This window comes from Amblyomma americanum, chromosome 6, assembly GCF_052857255.1.
Source record: "Amblyomma americanum isolate KBUSLIRL-KWMA chromosome 6, ASM5285725v1, whole genome shotgun sequence".
NCBI classification, from domain to species: domain Eukaryota; kingdom Metazoa; phylum Arthropoda; class Arachnida; order Ixodida; family Ixodidae; genus Amblyomma; species Amblyomma americanum.
Genome location: NC_135502.1, coordinates 65,631,457 through 65,656,164, shown reverse-complemented (window position 1 = coordinate 65,656,164; position 24,708 = coordinate 65,631,457). Strand labels below are relative to the sequence as shown.

Here is a 24,708-nt window from a genome sequence, read left to right as displayed (position 1 = left end):
ACTCGGAAGGGTTCCAACGGGCGACAGAAGGGCCGGTTTCCAGAAACAGAAGAGGAGCTTGCTGACTTCGTACAAAAACAGGAAGCAGACCACAAGGCTGTGACTATGGAAGTTAGGGCTATGCAGCTAGTGAGGCAGCAAGTCCTAACGTGGATGGAGTTCAAAGCAAGCAGGTGCTTGATTAACAATTTTGTGAAAAGGCATGGATTTTCGTTTTGGAGGCCAACAGGCATCTGACAGAAAGACGATTGAGGCTGTGGCACTGTTTACTTCATAGTGACATCCAAATACTTGCAATGAAGGTTGTTTGTTCCATGTGAGAAGAAAATTCATTTTTATCGAAGCATGAAAAACGGGTGCGCATAACAACCAAAGGCGTGCTAGAATCGAGGTCGCTGCATAAATGACTGCTTTGGAGCATGCAATGACATTTAAAGCTGAAACTGACACACATCTGCCAGTCCACTGCACTGCCTACGGTTGTGAGCCACTGTTTACTATGTACATTGAGTTCTGCTTTTTAGCAAAATGCGAAAATATGCTATGTCGTAAACTTTCTCAAGGCATTTCTTAGAAAGAAAAAGGGAAGCGCGCATATACAAAAAATTGCTAACTCTTTAAGTTGTGCAAATGGTTTCTCTCAAATCCTTGATGGCAGATAAATGCAGATGAATACCAATGTTTCCTACGTGCACATGTTGTTAGGGTTTATACTTGTGCATGGTTTGCTGGCTAACGGCATGTACTAATGTGTTCATTTCTGTAGTCTACTAAATATGTGTATCATTTCTATGCCAGAGTCTTATCCCTCGACAGTATGGGATATAGCACATGCCTCACAGTTTTTCAGTGAGTGCACAAGATTTAGCTGTTTTTCACGACTTGCAGGTTACACCTAGAGAGAAGGCGTTAAAAACTACAGTCAAATCAAGATCTTAGAATAAGATCTTAAAGATGCTCTTTGAATCAGTGAACAAGAGCCATCATTCACCTCACAAGAAGTTGTTCGTTTTAATGCGACATCAAAAAAACGAATGACAGAATACGGCCCAAAAAAGTGAGGCAGATGCAGAAAGGACAGAAGGCGCAGGTTGAAAATGAACCAGACTAAAGCTCTCATGCTCTGCGACACAGTATACACTGTGAGTGCATGGCACACTTAGCAAGCAATCAGTCAATCACACCACAGTTGATTCTCAAGCTATGAGAGCCAGATATGGCCTGCAGGCAATTCTAGACTGGACTTGCTTTTGGCATTTTGAAAAATGTCTTGGGTGCTAAATGCACTGTGTCCCCTCCCTTCCCTCTTTTCTTCTACAGTCAAACCCAGATATATCGAATTCTAAGGAGATAGGAAAATAGTTCGATATAGAGGAAATTCCATATACTTAACTCGCGCTCGAGATCATGACAAATTGAGACTTGTCGATTGCAAGAGTCATGAACCGCAAAGTCCGGGCATGCAATGTGAAAGCACTTTATTTCATGGAAAAAAAAATTATTAATTTCTGACTGCTTTTTGCTGTGATTAATGAAGTTGAAAACACTAGTCCCGATCTTCTCGAGACTGTCCAAATGCGACAGCCCAGTACCTTCCATTTTGCTGCAACAACGCCGAATGAGGCTGAACGCTGATGCCAGTTCAGCGGCTGAGCACAGGCGCATCTCTTTTGAAACACAGCTGTCCTCATCGTCGCTGGGATCGCCTTCTTGGGCGCCAGCTATTCCGGCCACAATGTCCTCATCACCGAGGTCAGCTGCAGCCTGAACTTCGCTGTCAGCATTGATGAAGTCCTCAATGGTAAAAATGAGACAAGTCACGAAATGCGTCCTCTAAGCATTCATCGTTGCCATCCAAAGCTTCAGGACATTCATTTCCAACTACTTCAAGGCCTGCCTTGCCAAAACTGTTGGCTACCGTGGCCTGTTTTACGTCGTTCCAAGCGCCGGTAACCATCTGGATGGCACCGAGCAGGTCAATCTTGAGATCAGTTCCCATGCGGAGGCCTATAGAGAGCCGCTGAACAAATTGCCTTCTGCAGCCTACCTTGAAAGCCTTTATGATACCCTGGTCCATGGGCCGCAGTCTCGCTGTGGTGTTCGGTGAGAGAAACTTGAGTTCAATGTTCTGCAGCTTGCAAGTCGTTTGATGGGCCGAGCAGTTGTCTAACAGAAGGCATACTCGGCAGCCCGACCTGCCCAACTCGGCGTCCCAAGCCTGCAGCCATTCAACAAAAAGTTGGCTTGTCATCCAGGTCTTTCTGTTACAGTCATAGCGGACAGGAAGCTGCTTGCAATTCTTGCAGCGCGATGATGAGCTCTTTCCGATAACAAACTGATGCAGTTTGCATGAGCCATCCATGTTTGCCGCAAGCAGAACCATCACAAGCACTTTGCTCATTTTCCCGCCGTGACACGAGCTCTCATGGAGATTAAGTGCCTTATTCAGCAGCATTTGCCAAAAGAGACCAGTCTCGTCTGCACTGAAGACTTCGGCAGGCGAAAACTTTGCAGCAATCTTCGGCCACTCCTCTGAAAGCCACTGCTGCATCTCCTGGTTGCTGACAGCCTCACTTTCGCCTGAGATGGCTTTTCCCACGATGCTGTGGCGGTTTTTAAACTGCTGCAGCCACCCAGTGCCACCGCAAAAGTTCTCTTCGCCAAGAGCCGTGGAAAACCTTCTCCATTAACACGGGGCCAGCCACAGGGATGTTTTTCGCTCGGGCTTCGAGAAACCACGCATACAGCGCCTTCTCAACTTTGTCGAAAGCAGCAGGGCACACACGACATGCTCCCGAGCTCTTCGCTCACCTGCTTGGAGCTTGATGTCCTGCTTGTTTTTTAACAGCATACTTAGAGTGCTCCGTGGAATGCCAAATGCGTGTGCCACAGAGTATTTCTTTTTTGCCATTCTCAAAGTGCCGGATCACCTCAAGCTTTGTTGCGAACTCCAGATTCTTTATCTTTTTCACATCTGTAGATGCCATAGTTCACTTGATAACAGGAGCCACGCACGCTACAACCAGTGTGTTGAAACAAAAACATGCACAAGAAAAATGCGACAGGCCCCGCACTGGCCGATGGAGTCGACTGGCGTTTGTCGAGAAGTAAGCGAAGGAATGACAAATGCACAAAGGAAAATGAAGGAATGAGAGGGAGAAAACTCAGCTGAAATTCACCGTTGGTGCTACAGTAAAAGCTCGTGAATTCGAACTTCATGGGACCGGAAAAAAGTTTGAATTATCCGATGTTCGAATTATCGAATGGCCTCGAAAAATCTGACAAGAACCATTTGCATTATGGTATATGCACCATATTTACTGGCGTAAGACACCATTCGCATAATGAACCCACCCACCCCCGATTTTTTCCTAAGAATTAAAAAAAAAAGCGTCAGCCATTAACGCTTTCCTCCTTCCATTTGTTTTGCACCATCACAGTTCACAATGCATTTCTTGGCAGTGTGCCAAGATGCTGCCCAGGGATAACATCCCTTGTGTTTACTTTGACGGTGTGTTTACCTTCTGACATTAGCTCTAGCAAGGAGGGGAAGTGAACTTGGCAGAGCGCCAGCGCTTGTCCGGCAACCGAGCCTCGTTTACAGTATGTTCACCTTATTGCGCCATGGGTGATTGCGGCGGACGTTGTCTACTGCCATTCAATCATTGGAACGCGCCATAGCAGCAAACGCCTTTTGCAGCGAACGATGCTAAAAGCCGGCATCATGATTGCGGCTGATCACATGCTTCTGTTGGCGACTGATGGGTGGAAGGACGACACTCACAAAGAAAAAAAAAAGTTTTTCGTACGTAATTTGTACCGCCCGTCCGAAGTCGTAGCCTTTCATGGGCACTGGCTGGGACCGCGCCGGCAGTACTTATCCTTATTTCCGAATTAACAGGGCTCGAATTAACGAGTATTTAGTTGCGAGTTTCGGAGGCTGTGCAGAAAAGAACATAGGCAGCCGTCACTGCGGCCGCCAACCCCTACTCTCCGGTGCTGCCGCCCACCGCACCGGTGATGGCGTCATTTAGGCTTTACTCACTCTTCCACGGTTTTATCTGGTTCCATCTTCTGTCCCCGTTTAGGATGTGCGCAGCCATAAACTATGCGGAGGTGCTTTTTTTTTGGCCACGTGCTGTGTTGCCAAGCCGCCCAGATGCGGCGGCTTGTAGTTCGAATTATCCGTAGCGGAACTGACTCACTTTCGAATTAACAGGCTTTTTTATACACAGATCTCTATGGAGCTTGGCCGGACCAAGTAGTGTAGTTCGAATTATCCAAAAATTCGAATTATCGAGGTTCTAATTAACGAGCTTTCACTGTAGTTGTGCCAGTCGTCGGGGGGAGGGGGGCGCTGCCCTCACTTACAGTTTCTCTCTTTTTCCCAAGGAGGCATGGTTTGCAAACATCGCTGCTCACCTCCGTGCCGTGCGTTGCGCAACCAGAGATGCGAGTGTCTTTGGGGAAAGCGCACCTGCCAGGGGCACAGCGCGGCGTTTGAAACATCGAATGGCTGGCGAAACTGGAGTTTGAGATAATATGCAACTGTCCTATACTTGTACATAGTATTTTCAAGGGGATAATCTTTGTGTTCGAAATAGCCAATAATTCGAAATATGCGGGTTCGATATATCCGGGTTCAACTGTATTGCATATTAGGCCCATGAGCAGTCTTTCCTAATCATACACCCATTTATCAACTCAAGCCTTTTCAAGACCTCGCATAAGTTTCAAGGTCTGCTATTATTCAGTGAGCCCACAGGGTAGCCGTAAAAACCCGCGTGTAATACGAACCCGAACATAATACGAGGTGAAGTTTTAAAGACGCAAAATGGAAAAAAAAAAAAAAATTTGCCCGCTTATAATACGAGTGACCAAAGCTCAGGGAAGACATTTATTCAAATCACATCCCGCACTTCACTTCAATCACTTTCACCTTCAGCACTGCTTTCTTCGGACATTTCTTTGTCTGACAAATCATCCCAAATGTACGCATCTTCCGTGCCATCGAGGGCATTTAAGATGCCACACTTTTTAAAAGAACGACGCACAAGTTCTTCTGGGATGGCCGCCCATGCGTCCACGATCCATTTGCACAGTGTGGCTGGCAAAGCCCGCTTCAGCCGCCCGGTTGGCGTCACTGCGGGCTCACCTGAGCGCATCTCATCCACTCTGCATAGCAATGCATGACTGCATTCTTGAAGCGTTTGTTCACACAAACATCGACGGGCTGTAGTTGTGACGTCATCCCACCCGGAATCACACTGAGTTCAGTGCCGCAGTCACATAGCAGCCTCTTCACCGAGTCAGCCAAATGGCAACGAAACGCATCCAGCACAAGGATGGACGGCAGAGACAACAGTGCACCATGTCGCCTACACCACACAGACTTTACCCAGTCTACGACTAGATCCTCATTCATCCACCCTTTCTCACGACATCTCACGATGACTTAAAAGCAGCCAAGTACTGTTTTCAAGACCCTGACATCTTGCTCCCAAAAAAACATCCACTCCACGAAGCATGGCTTACAATCGAGCACGTGCGTTGGCAACAAGCACAGGGTACACCACGACCCCCCGGCACACCCAACGGATCACTAACAAAGAAACGACATCGTGACGTCGTTTGTCGAGAGTAGCGAAGCCAAGCCGTAGCCACGTCGCAATAACGAAACCAAAACTTCAAGCAACTTCGAAAATTTTTGTTCGGATCCGCAAATAGTACGAGGCGGAAACTTAGGACGCTAATTATGGGAAAAAAACCTTGTTATACGCGGGTTTTTACGGTAACATCAGCAAAGACAAGACAGATTCAAGAGAAATCATTAGACAAGAGGTCTGTCTGGTCAGGAATGCAAATTTAATTTACGTGAGAAATGAACGCCAACTAAGTTCTTGCAAGAAAGCATGACATTTTGAAGCCTACTTAGTTTCTTCATCAAGGTGTGACTGCAGGCGAGCAGCAGTTGGGTCAATGAATTTAAACTGTGTATGTAGGGAGAAGTAAGGGTTCTCTGAGGGAGCAATCGTTGTGTTTTCTTGTAAGCACTTGCTTACGTTCATTTCTCACTTAAAATTAAAAACAAGAGAGATGTGCTGGTCAGCTTACGGATCTTCCAGGGGTGCAAAGGAGCAGGAAGAGGTGGACGCTTGAAGGAGTGTTGCTGCGCCCTCTGTGCTCACAATGATGGCTGCGGCTGCTTGTGAAACAGTCTTTAAAAAGACCTCTTCAGTCAGATTTCCCGGCACAGGTAAGGCTGCCAACAAACAGATGAAGTGTACAGCAATGTTAAAGAGCACAGAAGAGGAATGCATGCACTTCGGACTTGTGCAGTCAGTCATCCCTCTTAATATTGGCAAGTGATGATTGTAGCTATTTAGTGACCACTTTCCTAGCCAAGCTTTATAAAATTTGTACCTCTGCCTGCAAGTACGATCTACAAAGAAATGACCAGCCCTTAAACACAATGCCCTTTAGACCTTACACCAATGCAACATCACCTTAGTGATGTTATGATTGGTTAGGGAACATTTAAGACGTGGTTACCAGACGTCAAGGACTGAGTGAAAAATGATACAGCAGACTTCCTTTAATAGGAACTTGAAGGAGCCATGAAAATTTCCTATAACAATTTCGCCTTAAGGGAGGTGCCAATAAAAGGATATGTAAGCATGCTCGAAGTGCCTAAATATATTTTATATTATAATAACAAAGTGTACTGTGCATGGAATGAGCTGAAGAGTGGGGCATGCAGCAAGCTCGTGTTACACTGCTTTATAAAGGCATTGGTTTAGTTTTCTCTTTTTTCACTGCCTCTTTTCCTTACTCTCTCCTGCAGCGACTGCTATTTGTGTGCGTGCTTTTTTTCTTTTGATAGTTTGTGTTGTTCCTCTCCTTCCTGCATCAAGTTCTCCAGGGTGCCCCGCTGAGTAACCATTGATCTCTCTTATCTCACTGCTTCAGTACATGGCTGTTCCAAATTTTATGAGCAGGTGTACCACACGCCTTTTCGTCCTTCACAGACAATGAATGTGCACGTGGAGATGATATCTGACATCCCCGCGCTGCGATAACACATGTAGCGATGCCACATCATTTGAAGACTTGGCTCCCAACTGTAAAGCCCCAGGAGAATGGAGCAGGTGCACTATGGACCTACATGCCTTTTCATCTGCCGGAGGAAGTGTGCTGCCTGTTTGCGCTTAGTCTTGCGAGCATTCATCCTATGTCCAACCTGTTGCATATTTCTGGCTCTTCCTTTCTGTTTACAGGCAGTGTTCAGAGCACAATGCTCATGCTCCATCTCAACTACATCCATGGCCCTCCCACAATGCGAATGATGTGCCACATTGCCACTGGCAGTATGATCACAACTGCTGCTACTGCGCAGGCGTGCTCGATGTCGTGCCATGCAGTCATTTCAGGATGTTATCTTGAGCGGTGTTTCAGGGCGTCCGCTGCAATCATGCTATGACTGCATTTCTCATCTGATAAAAATTATGTTATCGTGAGGCACAAGGCACCTGCACGGAGTGGTTACACAATTGCAGGTGCTTTTAAGCGACGAGCACTACAAGCACTATATGGGTTTGCTAGGAACCTTTGCCTAAACAGGTGGCACTGTAAAAAAAAAATGTTCCATAAAATGGTGCACCTTATTGTGATACAAATGTCGTGAACAGCTCACCATCTATTTGGCCTTCATCTTCAAATGCTCCAAGAAAGGGCTGCAGCTCTTTACATGGCTGCCTCTTGCCTCCAGCCTTTGCAAATGACCTGCACATAAGCCTGGTACATTAGCACTCCTTCAATATGTTTCTACCTGATGCAGCTTAGTGCTCGAGTGGCTGTAGACTCTACCATGCGTTGTGGCGTGTTGTGAATTCTGCTCTACGCAGAAATGTTACATCAGAGGGAGGCAGCAGTAAAAACAAGCATAAAAATAGTATAATACACAGCCTCGTCACACCTTACTGTCAAAACACTTGTCCAGTTGTCAGGAAAAATTTAAGAGATGCATATACTCAGGAACAAATTTCTCGCAGTGCTACCTCCCGAAAGTTCCCCACATATTAATCCTGCTTCAATCTAAATGTTACAATATACGACAAGATATAGCATGCACATATCCCCATACTAACATGTTTCAAGTGATCAATTTGAGTGACGACAAAAAAAAAAAAAAGTCAGTCGATTTGGGTAATAAGGCCAAATGCAGATATGCGCGCTAGCATGATGTGTTTCGGTGCTGTGCTGCTCTGCTAGGCTAAGGTGGTAAGCCTCCGAGTAGTAAGTCATCCGCAGTGGCACCTGTCAGGTGCTAGGGCGGGTGTTGCCATTGGTGGAACTTAGATTGCTTGGGTTGGTTTGCGACCCAGGTTGCTCTTTCCAAGCAGCCTCTCACAATTAAAAAAAAATGGGCTGCCGCCTGACACGGTGTGCAGGTTGCCCACCACCTGGCTGGTGGGCAGGTGAGCAGCCTGCCACAAAACCGGCTTCAGACAAACAGACAAACAAAGAAAGCCCAAATGCGAGGAGTGGCCACTATAAGTGCTAGTGCACTAAATATTTTTTTCTGCACACCCGCATCCTATAAACTTTTGTGTCCAAAAACAGGTGCTCGACATGCTGCAATGTATCTGAGCACAAAACTGCAGTGCTTCCTAGTGGCTGGCCAATCAGAAAAAGACAGACACTGTTGGACAATTCAAATTTTTGGAACACATTGTTGGAATTGTTGGAACAAATTGTGCTGGAACACACTTCTGCCCGAAATTGTTGCTATCAGCAAGAGATATTTTTTTCCACGCTTTGATTGCATTATAAGCTTTGTGAAACTTGATGCCTTTGTTTATGTGTATTGTTTCGAATTCATCAAGTTTTGTAACCCCCCCCCCCTGCTGTAATGCCTAAGGCGATGCAAGTATTTACTAAATAAATAATACATAAATGCAGCCGCAGAATGTGGGAGATAGGAGAAGAGAGACTAGCCTCTTGGCCGCCTGTCGGAGTGCCTCGAAGCCATAAAGCACTCTCATGTTTGCCACTGTTTTGATCTGATCTTCACCAAACAGTTGAGAGCTGGTGGCCCCGAACTGGTATGTCAACGTCACCACCTGCAGCAAGCAAACACAACATGCTTGGCTCAACAGGTTCATATCTGATGATGAGAAGGTAATACATGTGCCTTGAATACACCTAAAATGTGTATTTGCTGATATTCTCTCATGAATATCAGCAGTAAAACTCAAAAACCACTGAGGGTACCCGCGCTCCACTTAAATAAAACTACAAACAAATGTTAGATACAATATCAATGTTAAAACAAACAAACAAACAAACAAACAAACAAACAAACAAACAAACAAGTAACTGAGCCTCTATTGCAGGAGCCAGAAGATAACATGAGCTTCTTTCACACAAAACCGATAAAAAACCAATAAGCTCTTCCTACCCGACCCGTAATCTTTTTGCATGTAGCATAATTAAAACTATGCACGATGGAAGTCGCAAGCTCAAGATTATGCTGACATAGTAGCATTCACCACTCCATGCAGTGCTCCAACAACGTCAGGGGCTGCCTTGCATTCTACTTTTGAAAGACTTGTGTTACCTCCGTTACAGTTTTCTGCCGAGATACTTGCCTTGCATAGCAGATTTCTTCATGACTGTTTTATCTATTTTGACCCCGTTTGTCTTGTTGCACCCTTAGGACCATAGTGCGGTTCAAGACATTCTTTGGTTTTCAATTTGTGAATTTTAAATTTCTTGTAAGAAATTTCCTTCTCCCTCTAGATACCGCATATACTCGCATAATGAACCCACTTTTTTTCCAGAAAAGTTGACGTCAATTTGGGGGAAAGGTTCATTACGCAGGAAAAAAGTTTCAACAGATTTTTTTGGGAGGGTCGCTGCCAACACGCGGTGACGCATTCGTGTGGCTTGTGTTTAGCATCGTTCATTTTGAAAGGTGTTTGCCATATCACAGCGTGATGTGACGATTATGTGATAGCCGGTGGCACCGGCAAATCGCGGCGAGATAAAGCGAACATGCTGAACACCGGCCTTCAAGGTCGGGTGCGTGTTGTTTACGCGAGCTTGAAAAAAATGCCCAGGACGGTGAGGGGTAAGGCATTTTCGCTACCGATCTCGAGCTTACCAAATCGCTTGAAGGTCTGAAGGCCCTGCTTCCTTCATAGCATTTCAGTGTAGAGGATGTTTTATAGCATTCTGTTTTAAACTGCTACACTCCTCTCTGATGCTCCTGATGCTCGCGTGTTTTCCAGCTTTTCAAGCACACAGTATCGCAGCCGGATGCTTCTGTCAAGTCACACAACATCTTGGCGCTCTACCAAGTTCGCCGAGCCCCTCCCCCCGCCTTCCACAGGAGCTCTCCTCAGAAGATAAACAAACATGAGTGATGTTATCAGTAAGCAGCATTTTGGTTTGCTGCAAGGTCTGTGCTGCGGACCTCTCGAAAACTGAGGACATAAGCTCATGGTTTAAAAAAAAAGTAACTTTTCACAGACAAAAGTGGGGGGTTGGTTCATTATGCAAGTATATACAGTATGTCAACCGAAATGGCACTGCAAAAATTCAAAACCAAAAGGTTTGTTTTGTGAAAAAAAAAATTCAAAGAATGTTTTGACTTTTAGCATATCAGTAGGAATGCAAGGAATGTTGAACCAGCCTTATAATGCATTTTCTCAACTCTGCAGCCTTTTAATACTTGAAAATAATTGTTTGGAGATATAACAGGGAAACTTTGTGAGAGTAGCAATAAAGTTTTTTTCAATATACTTAAAAAATTCCACGTTGATACATCCAGAAATAAAACGTCTTGCTGAAAGCTACGTCCCCTGTTAACTCTTTTTACCATACTTATCGATACTCACACCAATGATGGAATCTGCTCTACTAGGCCTTTATCTATTTTCACAACACAAAAGTCAATATGCCCTTTTTCTTTTCCTGATGATAGAAAATTTATTCTTGTGCCCGCAAAGGAAATAGAGTTTCAGAATTTGTTTAACGAAAAGCATGTCATGACGCATGATAGCAACTGGGCGCCATTTCATGAGGAAGGCAGCATGAGGCGCGAGCATGAAACAAATAATATGGACACCGTGAGAAGCAAGCACGTGCATGAATAAAGGAGACTACAACAAACAAGCCGTAATTACACAAGTCTTCCTTCTTCTGCAACAAACATTCATAGAGCTCATTTACAGAGCACTTCCTAGAAAGTGCTACAACATTTGCAAGAGCCCTCCATTCCTGCAACAAGTAACATTCCTTGAGGCTAATAGAAGTGTTCCAAACCTTGGTTTGCTTCCGACGTAGCACCATGCACGATGGAGACACTGAGAGCTCACCATAGCCAGCTTCTTTTGCAGTTTCTGCATACAACAGTCAGTCAACTTAGGTCAGAAAGCATTGCAGCTATATGTAGCCAAACGTTTTATGAGCAGGGAAAATTTATTTCTGCTGCCTGGAGAGCTGCACTGTTAAAAAAGTGCACGATAACTAAACCATCACAAGATCTGTCTGCCTACGGCCAACATGCTATTAAAATTTCGCTGTTAGCAATGAGATGAGCTACAAGGCAGAAACATAATAATGAGCATTGCCTGCCAGCAGCATATGACTAGTTAAACCACGAAAACACAAAAATGCCTATGATTCAATAGTGGAAAAAGTTGTCATGCAAGTTCGCAGCTGATGTGTTTTTACCAGAGGCTAAAGTGGCCCTGTTCTCTTTTAAATATATCACACTTGTGCTAGTTAATGGTAGGAGAAAATAGCGAGGCAAGAGCAACAGATCACAGTGGCACAAAAAAAGTGGTACAGTATGGTATGGTATGTGAGGCTTAACGTCCAAAAGCTGAAAAGCTGTAAGAGATGCCACTGCGGAGGCCTCCAGATTAGTAATTCAGCTGCACAGGAAACAATCTGCATGAGGTTGAAACAAGAACAGCTAACTTCTGTGCATCCGTACAGAGCTTATTCATTACCGCATTTGCATGCATAATAAATGCATTGATAGAATGAATGTACCTGCTATTTTGCTATTTTAGTTGTCAAGATATAAATTATTGCTAGCATTACTCCTTGTAACGAACATTCTCCTAAGATTTTTGCAAATTTCTCCAGGAGAAAAAAAGGGCATTTTGTTGTGGACTAAATATAGTATACCGCCAGAGTTGCAGCTGTGATCATTCTGCCTATGCCTAGCATAGTGTATGCCCTCATATATTAGCATAGTGGATCTATGATGATAGCCTTCCGTTTTATTAGAATTCAACAGAAAGCAAAACATTAAAGGGACAATGAAGTGTAATCTTATCATGAGTGTATGCTGCAGAATGAGCTGCGCAATACACTATTAGGCAATGTCCACAGCCTTTCATTCATTTAAAATGTGCAGACATAGAGGAAACCTCGCATGCTGCCAATGGCATTCAGGTGAACTGCTTGCACGATGTAAAAACTATCGGGGGCACTTAAGTCTGCTTACGTGCTATGAATGTGAAAGCATTGCGCACTACTGCTCTTTCTGTCGATGCATTTGTGGTTTGTACGTTTGTGTAACTTAGTTCGCGTTCACTACCAAACTGCACACCATTGGAGCTCCGTGGGTCAATGCCCTTATTATGCAGAATCGGCCATTCTCTAATTAACATTCATAAATGGCGGCGAGTCCTCATACCACTACCAGTGCAGTGGCGCAGCAATTAAGCGATGCATCACTGCACTGGCAGGCGGCTGTTCCTGTCACAGCCACCAGAGCAGGAGAATTTACCAGAGCTTACTTGAGTTACTATACGAGCTTACCCGAGCTTCCTCCCATTAGCCGCAGCTTGCGTGGCGTTCCTCAGAACTTACCTGAGCTACTGAGTAACTCGGGTAAGCTTGGGTGAGTGTCCACATTTTCTGCTAACACTTTCTGTTAGCACCACGCATGAGCAAAGTAATGCTTACGCATTGATAACACGATGGTTGCCATTTCCGTTATGCTGATTTGAGCATGCAGTCTTAGCAAGCACGCTTTAGCCAAGCAAACATAAGCCAAAGCAAACCAACGACTTCCATCACAGCACAAGCGATAACTTTCCCATGTGCCCCACGCACTGCCTATCGGGGTGCCACTGAAGGCCTCTTAGCAGTCACTTTTGAAAATACGCACGGCAGTGCAGTGTCCAATGCTCGTCCGTTTGCTATGAGGATGGCCAATGTTCTCGGTTGCGATTACTCGTTTTTTATCCTCTCCTGCCGGTTCCACAGGTTGCAGCGTAGAGTAGGAAAGGTGACTAGCTCCACTAGCGAGCAATGGCCACTCGCTTTTGCACCACACTACGGATCAGGCGTGCATCTCTTGTCGCATCCTGCACTCTGCTTGCATGCAACGTTAAGTGAGTCTCAGCTATGGCGGGGCTGCTTTTCGACTTTTCGACGAAGGCGAAATGCAAAAAGGCGCCTTGCGCAGTGCAACATTAGTGCAGGTTAAGATTATCTCATGCGCAGTTGAGGTGTCTATTGAATGCTTAATTCAATATTGACAGCTACAAGTATGCATAGACCAGTGACCTTTAGCTAGAGAGCTAGCATTCCAAGAAAAATGACCGAATAAAAAAGGAGGTACAACTCAGACCATTTATAACGTAACCGCTTAGAATGCGGGACTGTATTATATGCGGCTTTGTGTCACAACCACTACGCTTCCCATAGAGTTCAATGCATTGGCGTACTGCTTAACACGTGGCAGCGCGTAACCGAAGACCACATATAGTGCAGTTTCTGGAAAGCCTGGTGGCCTGTGTACCAGCGCGGGCCCATGGGTACCAGCGGGCGGGAGGAGCGTGTTTCCCAGATTGTGCAAGAAGGGGGCAACAGGCGGCGGGGCGGGGGAGCGCTGTTGGCATGGTTCAAGGCAAGGCGAAAGGCAGGAGAGGATAGAAAAAAAAAGTTGGCGGTGGTTTAGCTCTGGTTAAAATCTGGAGTGACGCGATAGCTACAGCTGGCTGAGTGGAACTTGGTCACGTGACAAACCACGTGATCAGCCATGGCGCCGCGCCACCGGCAGCTGCTCCAAACCACGTGACCAACCACGTGACCAACCACGTGACAGCGTGGCGACGCCGCCACGCTGAAGGCTCGAAATGCTACCGTAGTGTAGCTATCGCTACAAAAAGTAAAGTCGCAAAGCAGGCGTTTTTCCTCTCACTCTCCGATTCGTTAGGCATACTGATTGGACAAAACCTGAAAGCACGTGACGGCACGGCCAGACGAGCATGCTGAAGAGAAGACCGCCGCAGCAAGTGCATGGCATGACGCTGCAAGCGCTGCTCATACAACGTACATATGCGGCAGCATCTTGTCATGCCTGAGCCCATGAGTGAGATATGTGTCGTCGCATGTAGCGAAAAGTTTACAACGTAGTCAGGTCAGCTGACAACTTGAGCAAGTCTACCAGCTTCTGCTGTCTTCAGTTTCGGTGGCGTCTGGTCCTCCGAAAGCCAGGAAACGGCAAGCTCTCGAAACATAGCAGAGCATCGAAATAGGCTACGGTGGCAAAAAGTACAGTGTTGCCGACACTACTGCGCCCTCCATTTGGAAGAACAGCGACAAGTTGCAACAACAGGAAGTGGATTCGTGCGTCAAAGTACGAAGATGTCGCCGCTTTGTTTGAATGATTTCGTGAGGTCTGGGCCCAGAGAGTTCCTGTGAGTGGCTCGATACTGCAAGCCAAGGCCAGATGCATTGCAAAAATTTTGGGGTATGATGGTTTCAACCCACTGAACGGCTCGATTCAGCGTTTCAAGGACTGGCATGAGATAAGCTTGTCATCGCCGCCAACCCCAAAAGGTGTTGTGTGTGAGGTAGCCGCCACAGATGAAGACATCCTGGCAGCGGTGCGCGGTTGCGATGGGCCTCTATTCGAGGATGAGCCCGAGGAAGCGAGTGAAAGTGCAGCAGAAGTTTCGCGCAAAGATGCGCTTGACTGTTGCAATAAACTACGCCTCTACTGTGCTCAGAGAAACCTCAATGAGCAAGCGCTGAAGTGCCTAACTGTTTCTGAAGATGAAGTCGTTAGGAACGCAGTTCAGTCGCAGTGCCAGGCTAAAATGATGTTCTTTCATTCACTACGTCATTTCGACAAAAACATGAAATAAACTTCTATGCTGCCTGTGATTGCAGTGTTGCGTCTCTGACACGCTGTCAGGTGCACTTTGAAAGGTAGGCTGGCCATTCTGAAAACGCGAATGCATGGAAAAGCTGTGTTTTGGTTACAGTGCAGTACCGCTTATAATGCGGATTTTCTCGACTCCCGCGGTATGCGTTATAAGTGGTCTATGCTGTATTAAAGTGAAATGTGATCAAATTGAATGCTCCAGCTCATGATGACGGCCAATCTTACAACAAAATGCGTCTACAATGCATTTAGTAAGTATATGAACATCCAACTAGAAAAAAATGTTGCTGGACATGCCTTGAAGTTCGTATCGCAGTGCACTGCAGTGGATGTTGTTTATAGCCCAATGCAAACGCCGAGTAAAAGGAGCTGAGTTTGACACAACAGCGCTGAAATATATGGCGAGCGGTTGGTGCGGCCCACCCCTTTCCCACATGTACTTGCGAATCCCGCCACCACTGGCATGGCCCTCACTCTGCGCAGCGCCTAAAGAAACTTCTACAGGGGCACCACAGATAATATCATCCCTCTCACCAAATGTGCAGGAAATACGCACAGCCTCATTAATTCAGTCATGAGAAATGCCTTGAAGACGACGGGGCACATTACGAGCGATGTTATATAAAGAGATGTCTCCTAAATGCACAACAGCAGACAAGGAACTGAATGTACACTTATATTCAGCCTTCAGAGTTTCACTCAACATGTGCGCTGTATTCAGTGGTACCTCGAATAAGTGCGGGAGGACGGGTGTGGGGGCTGAAATTTGCAACTGCCAACTTAATTATTATGCCATGACCACATGAGGGAGAAGCTGAAAGGAAGAAATAAGCCCTCTGCTTTGTGCACTGTAAGCATTACATGCTGTGTAACTTGGCTGAGATGTTTTGCAGCTGTCCAGTCGACCACATGAATGTGATAATATGCGAGATCAAGAGGGGATTGCGAGGGCCTCTTTAAAAGAAAGTGTGTTTCTTGTAAATATATATGTCTTAAGAAAACATTAGAAATATACATCTCTGAATATGCCTAGGAATGAGAAAATATATGGCTAATATGTATTTAGTACTGCAAAAAGAAATATGGTGAACTTAGACCAGGAGCGATACTCCTCGGATGCTAACGGACAAGACATCAAATCTAGTATCTTTTGAGTCCCTTTGACACATGTAAATGAAACACCAGGACAAAGCTGCTATAACAGGACTGTCCTGGCTAAGACATGGTGCATGGCTGCACTTGACCATTAGCAGAAGATAGCAAGCAAGAAATGAGATCAGTCAAGACCATCTCCAAGGGGGTCATCACCTGGCGAGTTGCTCAGGAATATGCTGCCGGGCGTGGCGAAGTGCACACATGCATCCCACTCGCCGCCATTGAACAAGGTGACATTCCTTATCACTGTGCTCCCTTCAGAAAGGAGCGGACCCATGTCAACTAGGTGACGATGTGGGCCGAGTAGAAGAGTGTCATGCACATCTACACGCAGCATTCCACTGAAAGCATAGAGTGCCACCTGCAAAAAAAAAACAAAAAAAACGTCTCATTAGGACGCTGCAATGCCTTACGCAGCAGAGTCACACAGAGATTGATGGCACTCTGACTTGAGAAGCCTGGCCAGCTCAACCACGCGGCCACGAACAAAGTATACTAATTTCATGCATGCCGTGCCAAACTCGTTGATACGAAGTACACCTGGCGCCGGCCTCATTATGCCAATGAGCCACACGTGCTCTCTTCTTGCCGCTTTTTACTGATCACACCTGGTTCTATCGTAAGCCCTTCTGCGCATGTGCTTTATAGTAGTGCCATGCATACATCTGGCCTTGGCCGTTGCCCTTGCACATGCCAGAACAACGGCATGTACAGTAAAACCTCGTTGATACGTTCCCGGTTCATATGCTAAAAATCGCACACAATAAAAAATGTCCCACAGAGTTCCACCATTATTTTCCCCTGTTAATACGTTCCCAAAAAACACGATTTCCCGACTACTACGCTTAAAATTTCGGCAAATTGTTGTCGTTTAATATGTTTATTGACCAACCGCACATTTCCAAACATACAAGTGGGCCAAACGAGAGGGCACGCAACTTGTTTTGTGCGGCAGTCACCTGCCATGGTGGGTTCTCTGCAGTGGCTCGACGCAACGAGGCGAAGCAGCAGCAACAGCAGCACCACCACCACTATCACCACCACCACCAAGAACAAAAAAAAAAAAAAAAAACTGCGTGCTAGCATTCGCGCCAGCAGTTTCTGCGGGGACGCGATATGAAGAGGAGAAACGCTGAGGTTTCTTCGTGGTGCCTAAGGGAAAGGAGGCGAAGCTTCTACAAACTATAGCGATGCTGATGCGCTCATAACCCATTAAACGCCAATTTCATCTGTTGAAATGAAAAATTTCTTCTTGCGTAACTCACAATCAGTGGACCAAGCAGAAGTGAGGTGCAAAAAATTATGCAAAAATGTTTGCATTTGAACGTATTTTATTTGCATCCACATATTTAGACATAGCGCCGTTTACTGCAGCATTTGCTACCCTTTTCTAACTGATCGTTAGACATAAATAAATCTTTAGCTGTGACAATATACGATTCAAAGAATTATTCTCGAGTTCATGACTTATGAAACAGATAAAAGATAAAAACAGTCATTCTGCGACGACAGGCAGAGGAAAATTAGATATTTACTGCACCGAACGTGCCTTTTAGATGTGCAGCCTTCACGTGGGCACCGTTGTGCAATTAATGTGTTCAAAAGTTGGGGCCAATGGTTGCTTCCATCATAAGCAGTGCTTAAAGTCTGGCTCCATTGAAGAGGTCTTGAGTGATCTGAGCACAGGCGGAGAGGGAGAGAGAGAGAGAGAGCTTGCGGCCTGTTTTCCGCATGGTGTTTACAAACAGGAGAAATAATTGTTAAAGGTCGCTGTTTGCTCAATTCAAGTCAAAGTCCTGAGACAAACTATTCCAATTCTCTACCAGTGTGCTGATTGTTGTTTTGTAGCCTTGGAGCTGTTATGCTCAGAAGCACTCTCAGTTGCTCTCACCTGTACAATATGTAAATAGTTTTTGTATAAAGTTTTCCTTGCCTTTTCCTTCGTAACCTCGTCTCCGACCTCCTCGTCCCTTCTCCGGCCCTACCACGCTACCCCATCCCAGCAACTGGTGGCAGTGGTGGGATGCTACTACTTGAATCCTAACAGAGCATAGCGGCCAGCTCTGAACTGACTCGTGGTGTGAGCGCTCGGCTTCCCCTTTTTCATCTCCCCTTGTGCAGTGGTGCCACTTTGTATTTTTCTCTGCCTCCGGTTTTATACAAAATGTTAATGATTCTTGCTAACATCCACAGCAAAAGTTTCAAAACGACAAAGAAGAAATGTTCAGACTAGCATTGAAAAGAAGCACAAGAATGGTTTCTTGCTTCGGATTCCTGCAGTCTACATTTTAGCATGTGGGGCCTCATATCTCGTTTCACCATTGGAAGGAATCTGAGACCCTCCAGGACCTTTGTAACTTTAAGCACTGATCATAACACGTGTTTGTCGGCAGTGGCTCAGCGTAGTGACATTCTTTGCAATCATCTACAGGTCTTCATTGCTCGGTCCATTGCGCTTCTCCATCGGCTACTTTCATGAACAACGCTTCAGCGCTGGAGTCGTACAACATTCTCCTTCTAAAATCATAGTTTTCAACACCTGTACGCAATAATACCCATTTCGTACTACAAGCTCCCAAAAAAATGGCGCACTGTGGGCAGAAAACACCCCTTTGATAACTTCAACATTAAGGCGCCATGTCCATGTTTTGTGGACGAGCCACTCTGAATGTCCACCGCAGCACTTTTTCTTTATCTACGACTAAGAAAATTGGTGTGCCATTTCTACATTTACCTATCGACACATTCCAAACAGTAAATTGCATCACTGACGACCATTTGAAAAGATAGCATGCAAAAATAAAAGGTATTTACTCGCCCCATCAAAAAAACGTCATGATACCCATCTTTGCTTATTTTTTAAAAACACATTTCGCTGTAGCCGCAAGAGAGATGGCACCACAAGCTTGACAGGGAGGGTCCAAATGGAAAATGGAAAGAGCACGTTATTCGCCTTGTATATAAAAACTTGAGCATGCTTAAGCTGTGTCCACATATGTGGATGCAGCGCCTGAAGGGTATATACGAACGGCCCGGGTCTGGGATACACAGCTTAAAAAGCAGGAACACTGCGACAATCAGCCACCGTGGTGACTTTCCCACAGTACTTGCTGCAAAGGGGCGAACCATCAGAAAATGACAAGGAAGAGATTTTGGCTACTTTATCACTCCCGTCGACAAGCCGGATGCGTTACGAATTTCCTTCCGTGCTAAGGACAGTGCGAACGCGGACTGAATTCAGCAAGCACTGGGATAGGATCTGTTCAGCTCGTGCCAAGAAATGCAAATTGACATTTTTATAAAGTGAAGCAGTCAATGAATATCTTTTTACCTCATTCAACAGTTACACTTCTCAAAATCAGGCGGTTTGGATCATACGTTTTCCTGGATAATACGCCTTTTCCCCGCAATTAAAAAACAATGTATCAACGATGTTTTACTGTATAAGTGTCGGCAAATGGCGAAGAGTTTTCGCAGTAACTGAGTTACATTGAAAAAGATGCATTGCCATGCACTGAAGACTTTGAAACACAGGTGATTGAATTTTGGGAGTGATGCAATGACCATGAATCCAAATAAGCTACTACTGTAGGCGTTGATCATTATTAAGTTAAATGCATCTTTCTTGAGTGCAATGGCAGCAACTCTGACAAATTTGATATGTTATGGACCCTCCCCATCTCCTTTCTGTAATGCCCTAACAGAAGGGCCTTTAAGGGTGAATAAATGGTAATGATGATAAACTGAGGTCCTGTGTGCGGTCCTGCGTGCAGTTGAATAATGTTTCGTGCTTGCCTTCCTTCGTTTTATTTTGTTTTTGAATATTTATTATTTGGAAAACAAGTTTAAAAAATATTGCCACAAGCTCTCAAGACAGCAACGAAGACATCAGAGGAAGAACTGTGCTGGCTTGTCAATCTTCGGCCGTTACTGCTGAATGCTGCTGTGCCTAATTCTTTGGGCTTCGTCCTTGATACACCTGCAAGACTATTTACCTGCGTGACAATATTTCATGCAGTCCAACAGGTTTCAAATTAGTCAGATTTGCTGTATGTGGTAAGAACCATGCTTACAAAAATAACCTTTATTTTTAAGCAGGCGCACTGATGCCAGTATGCTAGACCAACATGTGGCAATTAGAAAACCTGTTTCCATTACAATACTAGGTCCTTTGATGCTTTCCTACCAAACATAAAATATTTGCACAACGCTAAGGGACAGCTTTGTGTGCCACCTGGAGTGAATGCACCATTGTGCTGGGTTGAATGAAGGACAGACCTTCCTGCTAGATGGAGATCGCCCCTGTTCAACGCACACATGTCTACAGACATGACTGATTAGCTGTTCTGTAAAAATGGTGCAAAAGCCATATGAAAGAAAAAAAAAACAATGTAAATTATGGCATTTCAAAAACAAATGAATACCTGACTATCTTAACCGCAATTATTTCTGCATTTAAATTTAATAAAGTAACACATTCTTCGTTAAGCTTCTTATAGAGGAATCTCTTCTGATGTGCAAGGATTCTTTCACCATACAATGATCTTGCCGCCCTCTAATTGAAGGTGGCAACTCTATACTTCATCTCACAAGTACAGGTGAACCTCGTTATAACGAAGTTGAAGGGGCCCGGCAATTACTACCGGTGATGCAATTACCGGTGATACAATGGGTACAAGCTTTCCCCTGGTCTGGTGCTCGTCTTATTTAGGGTGAAATGGGTCTTTGACCCCAACTTTGACCCCAGCGAGTGTTTGAAACAGCGAGTGTTACAAACACTCGCTGTATTTGAAAAACACGAGCAAGATCTACCTATTCTGTTACTGCATTAATTGTTCGAAAATACAGTTCTACATTGTTCAGATATAAAGGGGGAATACTTGTTGTGTTCCTACAGCCTTGACTGCATGAAAGAGCTGTAACTTGCAAACCTACAATAAACACTGCTGCAAACTACTTGTGAGATGGATCATAATGCTGGCTGGTTCTGTCCCTGGACCAGGGAAAAGTTTGCGCCCAGTAAACCTATCAAAGGACCCTAAATATACATTTGGAGTGACCTGAGCAAGGAGACACTAACCACTCTAAACACAAAACAATATTGAAAACCAATGGAAAGAATCATAAAAATGAATGGTGCATGACAGCTTGAAGCGCTGTGGGCATAGTTGCCTCAAGCACTACATACTTTGTGACATTCTTCTGGCAGTGGAGAGGAAGCTAGAGAACCGAAACACACCCTCTCTTCCTACACATTAGAATACAGTCGCTGCTTGCAGTTATTACCGTGATGTGAGATAATCTGCCTCTGACCCCGTTGTGCGCGCGGCGGGAGGTATGTTTTCCCGAGCCTCATCGCAGGCGAACTGCCCACCCTATTTTGTGCCGCTCTCAAGCGAGCTGCCCTTTCCCCATCGACATGCCTTCCAAGATCGCCCTCCCGCCCCTCCTCGCAACTCCGCTCCCCTCTCCTCACTCTCTTACAAATCCGTGCGCGGCCTCCGCAATCAACAGCACCGCCGCCGATGCTGATCGCAGAGGCCACGCTCCATGAAGCAGGCCTTCTGTGGGAGCCAAGAGGTGGCTGTACTGACGTTAACGGATGCCCCTCATTGGTCTCTCCGCTGGCACTGTGCGTCTGTATCTTTAGCTTGATTGCCGCCTGTGCACGTTGCACGTCTACCCCATCATGCGCTTTTGTCAGTCTTGTTGCGGTGCAGACGTTTCATTGGCTTCGTTCAAATCTCGGGCCCTGGTTGTAATTCGGGATGCCGGACAGGAACACTGTGCCCATTTCCAATGTATTCAGCGGTAGAGATGATGAAAGCAGCCTGGGCGGAGGTGATGGCCACTGGCGAGCAGAACTGTCTCATCGACACAGTGTCTGATGCCGAGCATGATGCTTCGGAAGATGACCAGCCCGGCGGCGATTTGTGGCAGCGCGCCGTCGACTCTGACAAGGGGGGTTATGGTTGGAATGATTTATTTCTGTCGATGACGACATCGACACCGCAGAACCGTGCACGGATGAGGGCATTGTTTCCGGAGTGCGGGACAAGAGTGATGCAGAGGAATCAGATGAGGATGAGGACAGCCTCAGACAACTTGTTTATGCCAAGGGCCTCGGCGAAGAGCATGCTTCTGCCTTAAAAAAACTGGAAACCTCCCTCATTGGATCTGCGCTGCAAAAAAAGACGTCCATTATGGACTTTTTTGCAATGAAAAAATTTTGTGTTTTGACTGTTCTTAAAGCTGTGATCCACTTACTACCAACTTCTGGATATAGTGAACGGATGCCGCATGACGCTCTTTTTCGTTATAAGCGGGCTCGACTGTATTCGTTACTTAGGGCATATCACAACTGCCAACTTTCAATGTTGACATTCAAGACAAAAACAGTTTTCTTAATTACGACAAATATGTTAGGCATGTCTAGTTTCACAAAGCTTCAAAAGATGGTGCCAGCTGCTCCAGCGATGAAATGAAGTTACTGCAGGGAAAGCAATGCGGCAAGTGGCCAGACTAGCCAGGTGTACAGTCGCGCGGCCTTGGTGGAACGGCCACTACTACTCTGCAGCCTTCCTTTCGCTGCAAGGGAAAGCTGCAGCCTAGAATGGTGCTGTTCCCTGCCAAGCAACTCACACTCTTGGTGTCGACAGCACGGCCGCAGCGACTCTTGATGATCAGTTTCAAGTGAATGAAACGGGCGGCTTCCTCTGCTGCTGCCGCTGCTGCTGGGCTAGCACGGCTGCTGTGGGTAACCTTCACCTCCACGGTCTCTCCGGCTTCCAGCTGTGTGCTGGTTGACGTGCCTTTGGAGTCTCTCGCTCCTGCAAATCTCGCCTGGAAGAAACACAAACAGAACAAATGCTATAACGATCTAAAGATCATCACAGCACACAGTGCACAAATGATGCTGCAGTGAGGAGCCGTTTGCAAGTGTCCCCAAATCTTGCTTCCATTGTCAAATAAAGAAAAAAGGGACAAACCTTCACTTGAAGGGGCATGATGAAATGAAGATTGTACAGCTATACATGCTTAAAAAATGCTCTATAAAAAGATGGGAACAGCGGCAGCCATCAGAATAATGGATCTGGGCTAACATGTTCAAACTTTGAACCATATGTGTCGGCCATATGGACACAGTGGATAGAGCCATGCTCATGTGCTATCAGCATCAAATGAACAGACAAGACACCTAAAATGTAAACAAGGAGACAAGGTATTAAAGGGAAGCTGAAATGGTTTTTTGAGTACTCGAGGCTATTGAAGTATATTCGAATATAGGAAGCCGAAATTTCAAATGTCCGCTGTCTTCGCCTGCATGCTACTGTGCGTCGTCCAATGCCGTCAAATAATGCTTCGTGAGCTTCACCTTCGATGGTGATTGGTTTGCTTCCATGCAACAGCAGTTTCTTCGCTGGAAACGTAGCACTGTCGTACGTGAGGTCATAATCGGGGCCTCTGCTCGTCGCTGTGCACTGCAGAGAAGCCTGAACACTAACGCCGCTTTATTCGGCGATTATGCCGCCATCTCAAATGCTAGCTCATAACAATTTCGCAGGCTTTACCAGCGTGTTTAACACATTCAGCCCTTTTAAACTCATCGAATCCAAAAACCACTTCAGTCACCCTTTAAGTGAGAGAGACTGTATATTAGCACAGCTGATTCTAACTTCAACAGCACGATGATCCTTCCCTGGAAGTTGTAATGAACGTTGCCTATATGCCCTATTTCGCAGCAAATTTTTTGCATTTTCATGCTCCCAATTAGGTTGCTCTCTTTATGCTTCATTTGACATTGATGGTGCCCAACTTTTGGTGCTGTGCATACAAGTTTGAGTGGAATTCCACGCCAGGGTCCATGAACATGCAAGAACTTCCCTTAAATAAATAAATGCTACTCAGACGTGTTAGTGCACTGGTTAACTTTAGGCTTGTGCAAATATTCAATAATTTTGAATACTCAGTCAGATAATAAAGCGTTTGATATTCGATTTGACTCGTATGTTCGCTATTAAAAATCTCGAAGCATTAGTCTTAAGCAAATGCACATACTGCGGGATAGCTTTGTGGCACACGCGCAGCTATAAGCCGCAGAATGATGTAATCACAATTATGACCAACAGCCAGAGGTAAGTGAAAGGCAATAAAACGGCGTAATTTTTAAGCCTCTCACTTGTGCTTATAAGGCGCGCTGTTTGAAGTTTCGTTAGCGGAACTGATTTGCGAACGAATTGAAAATTTCTTTTTTCCAACATGAGGAGCTCCATAATATCATGGCAGGAACGGGCACCGGCATGAGGCATGTAATGACTGTGGCTCGGCCTAACCTACCTCAGACCTCACGAACA

General features: G+C 45.5%; 1 protein-coding gene across 11 annotated transcripts in view; it reads right to left on the bottom strand.

Annotated features, from left to right (window-relative positions):
* LOC144093615 (uncharacterized) overlaps positions 1-24,708 on the bottom strand; it is an 85,707-nt gene that overhangs the window by 2,165 nt on the left and 58,834 nt on the right. For all 11 annotated transcript variants that reach the window (XM_077627182.1, XM_077627184.1, XM_077627186.1 and 8 more), the window contains 6 exons: positions 22,997-23,197; positions 16,508-16,715; positions 11,329-11,405; positions 8,998-9,122; positions 7,694-7,782; positions 6,115-6,262 (listed from right to left, as the gene is read on the bottom strand). In XM_077627182.1, coding sequence (XP_077483308.1) covers positions 6,115-6,262; positions 7,694-7,782; positions 8,998-9,122; positions 11,329-11,405; positions 16,508-16,715; positions 22,997-23,197 — 848 coding nt within the window. The remainder of the gene's footprint in view (positions 1-6,114; positions 6,263-7,693; positions 7,783-8,997; positions 9,123-11,328; positions 11,406-16,507; positions 16,716-22,996; positions 23,198-24,708) is intronic.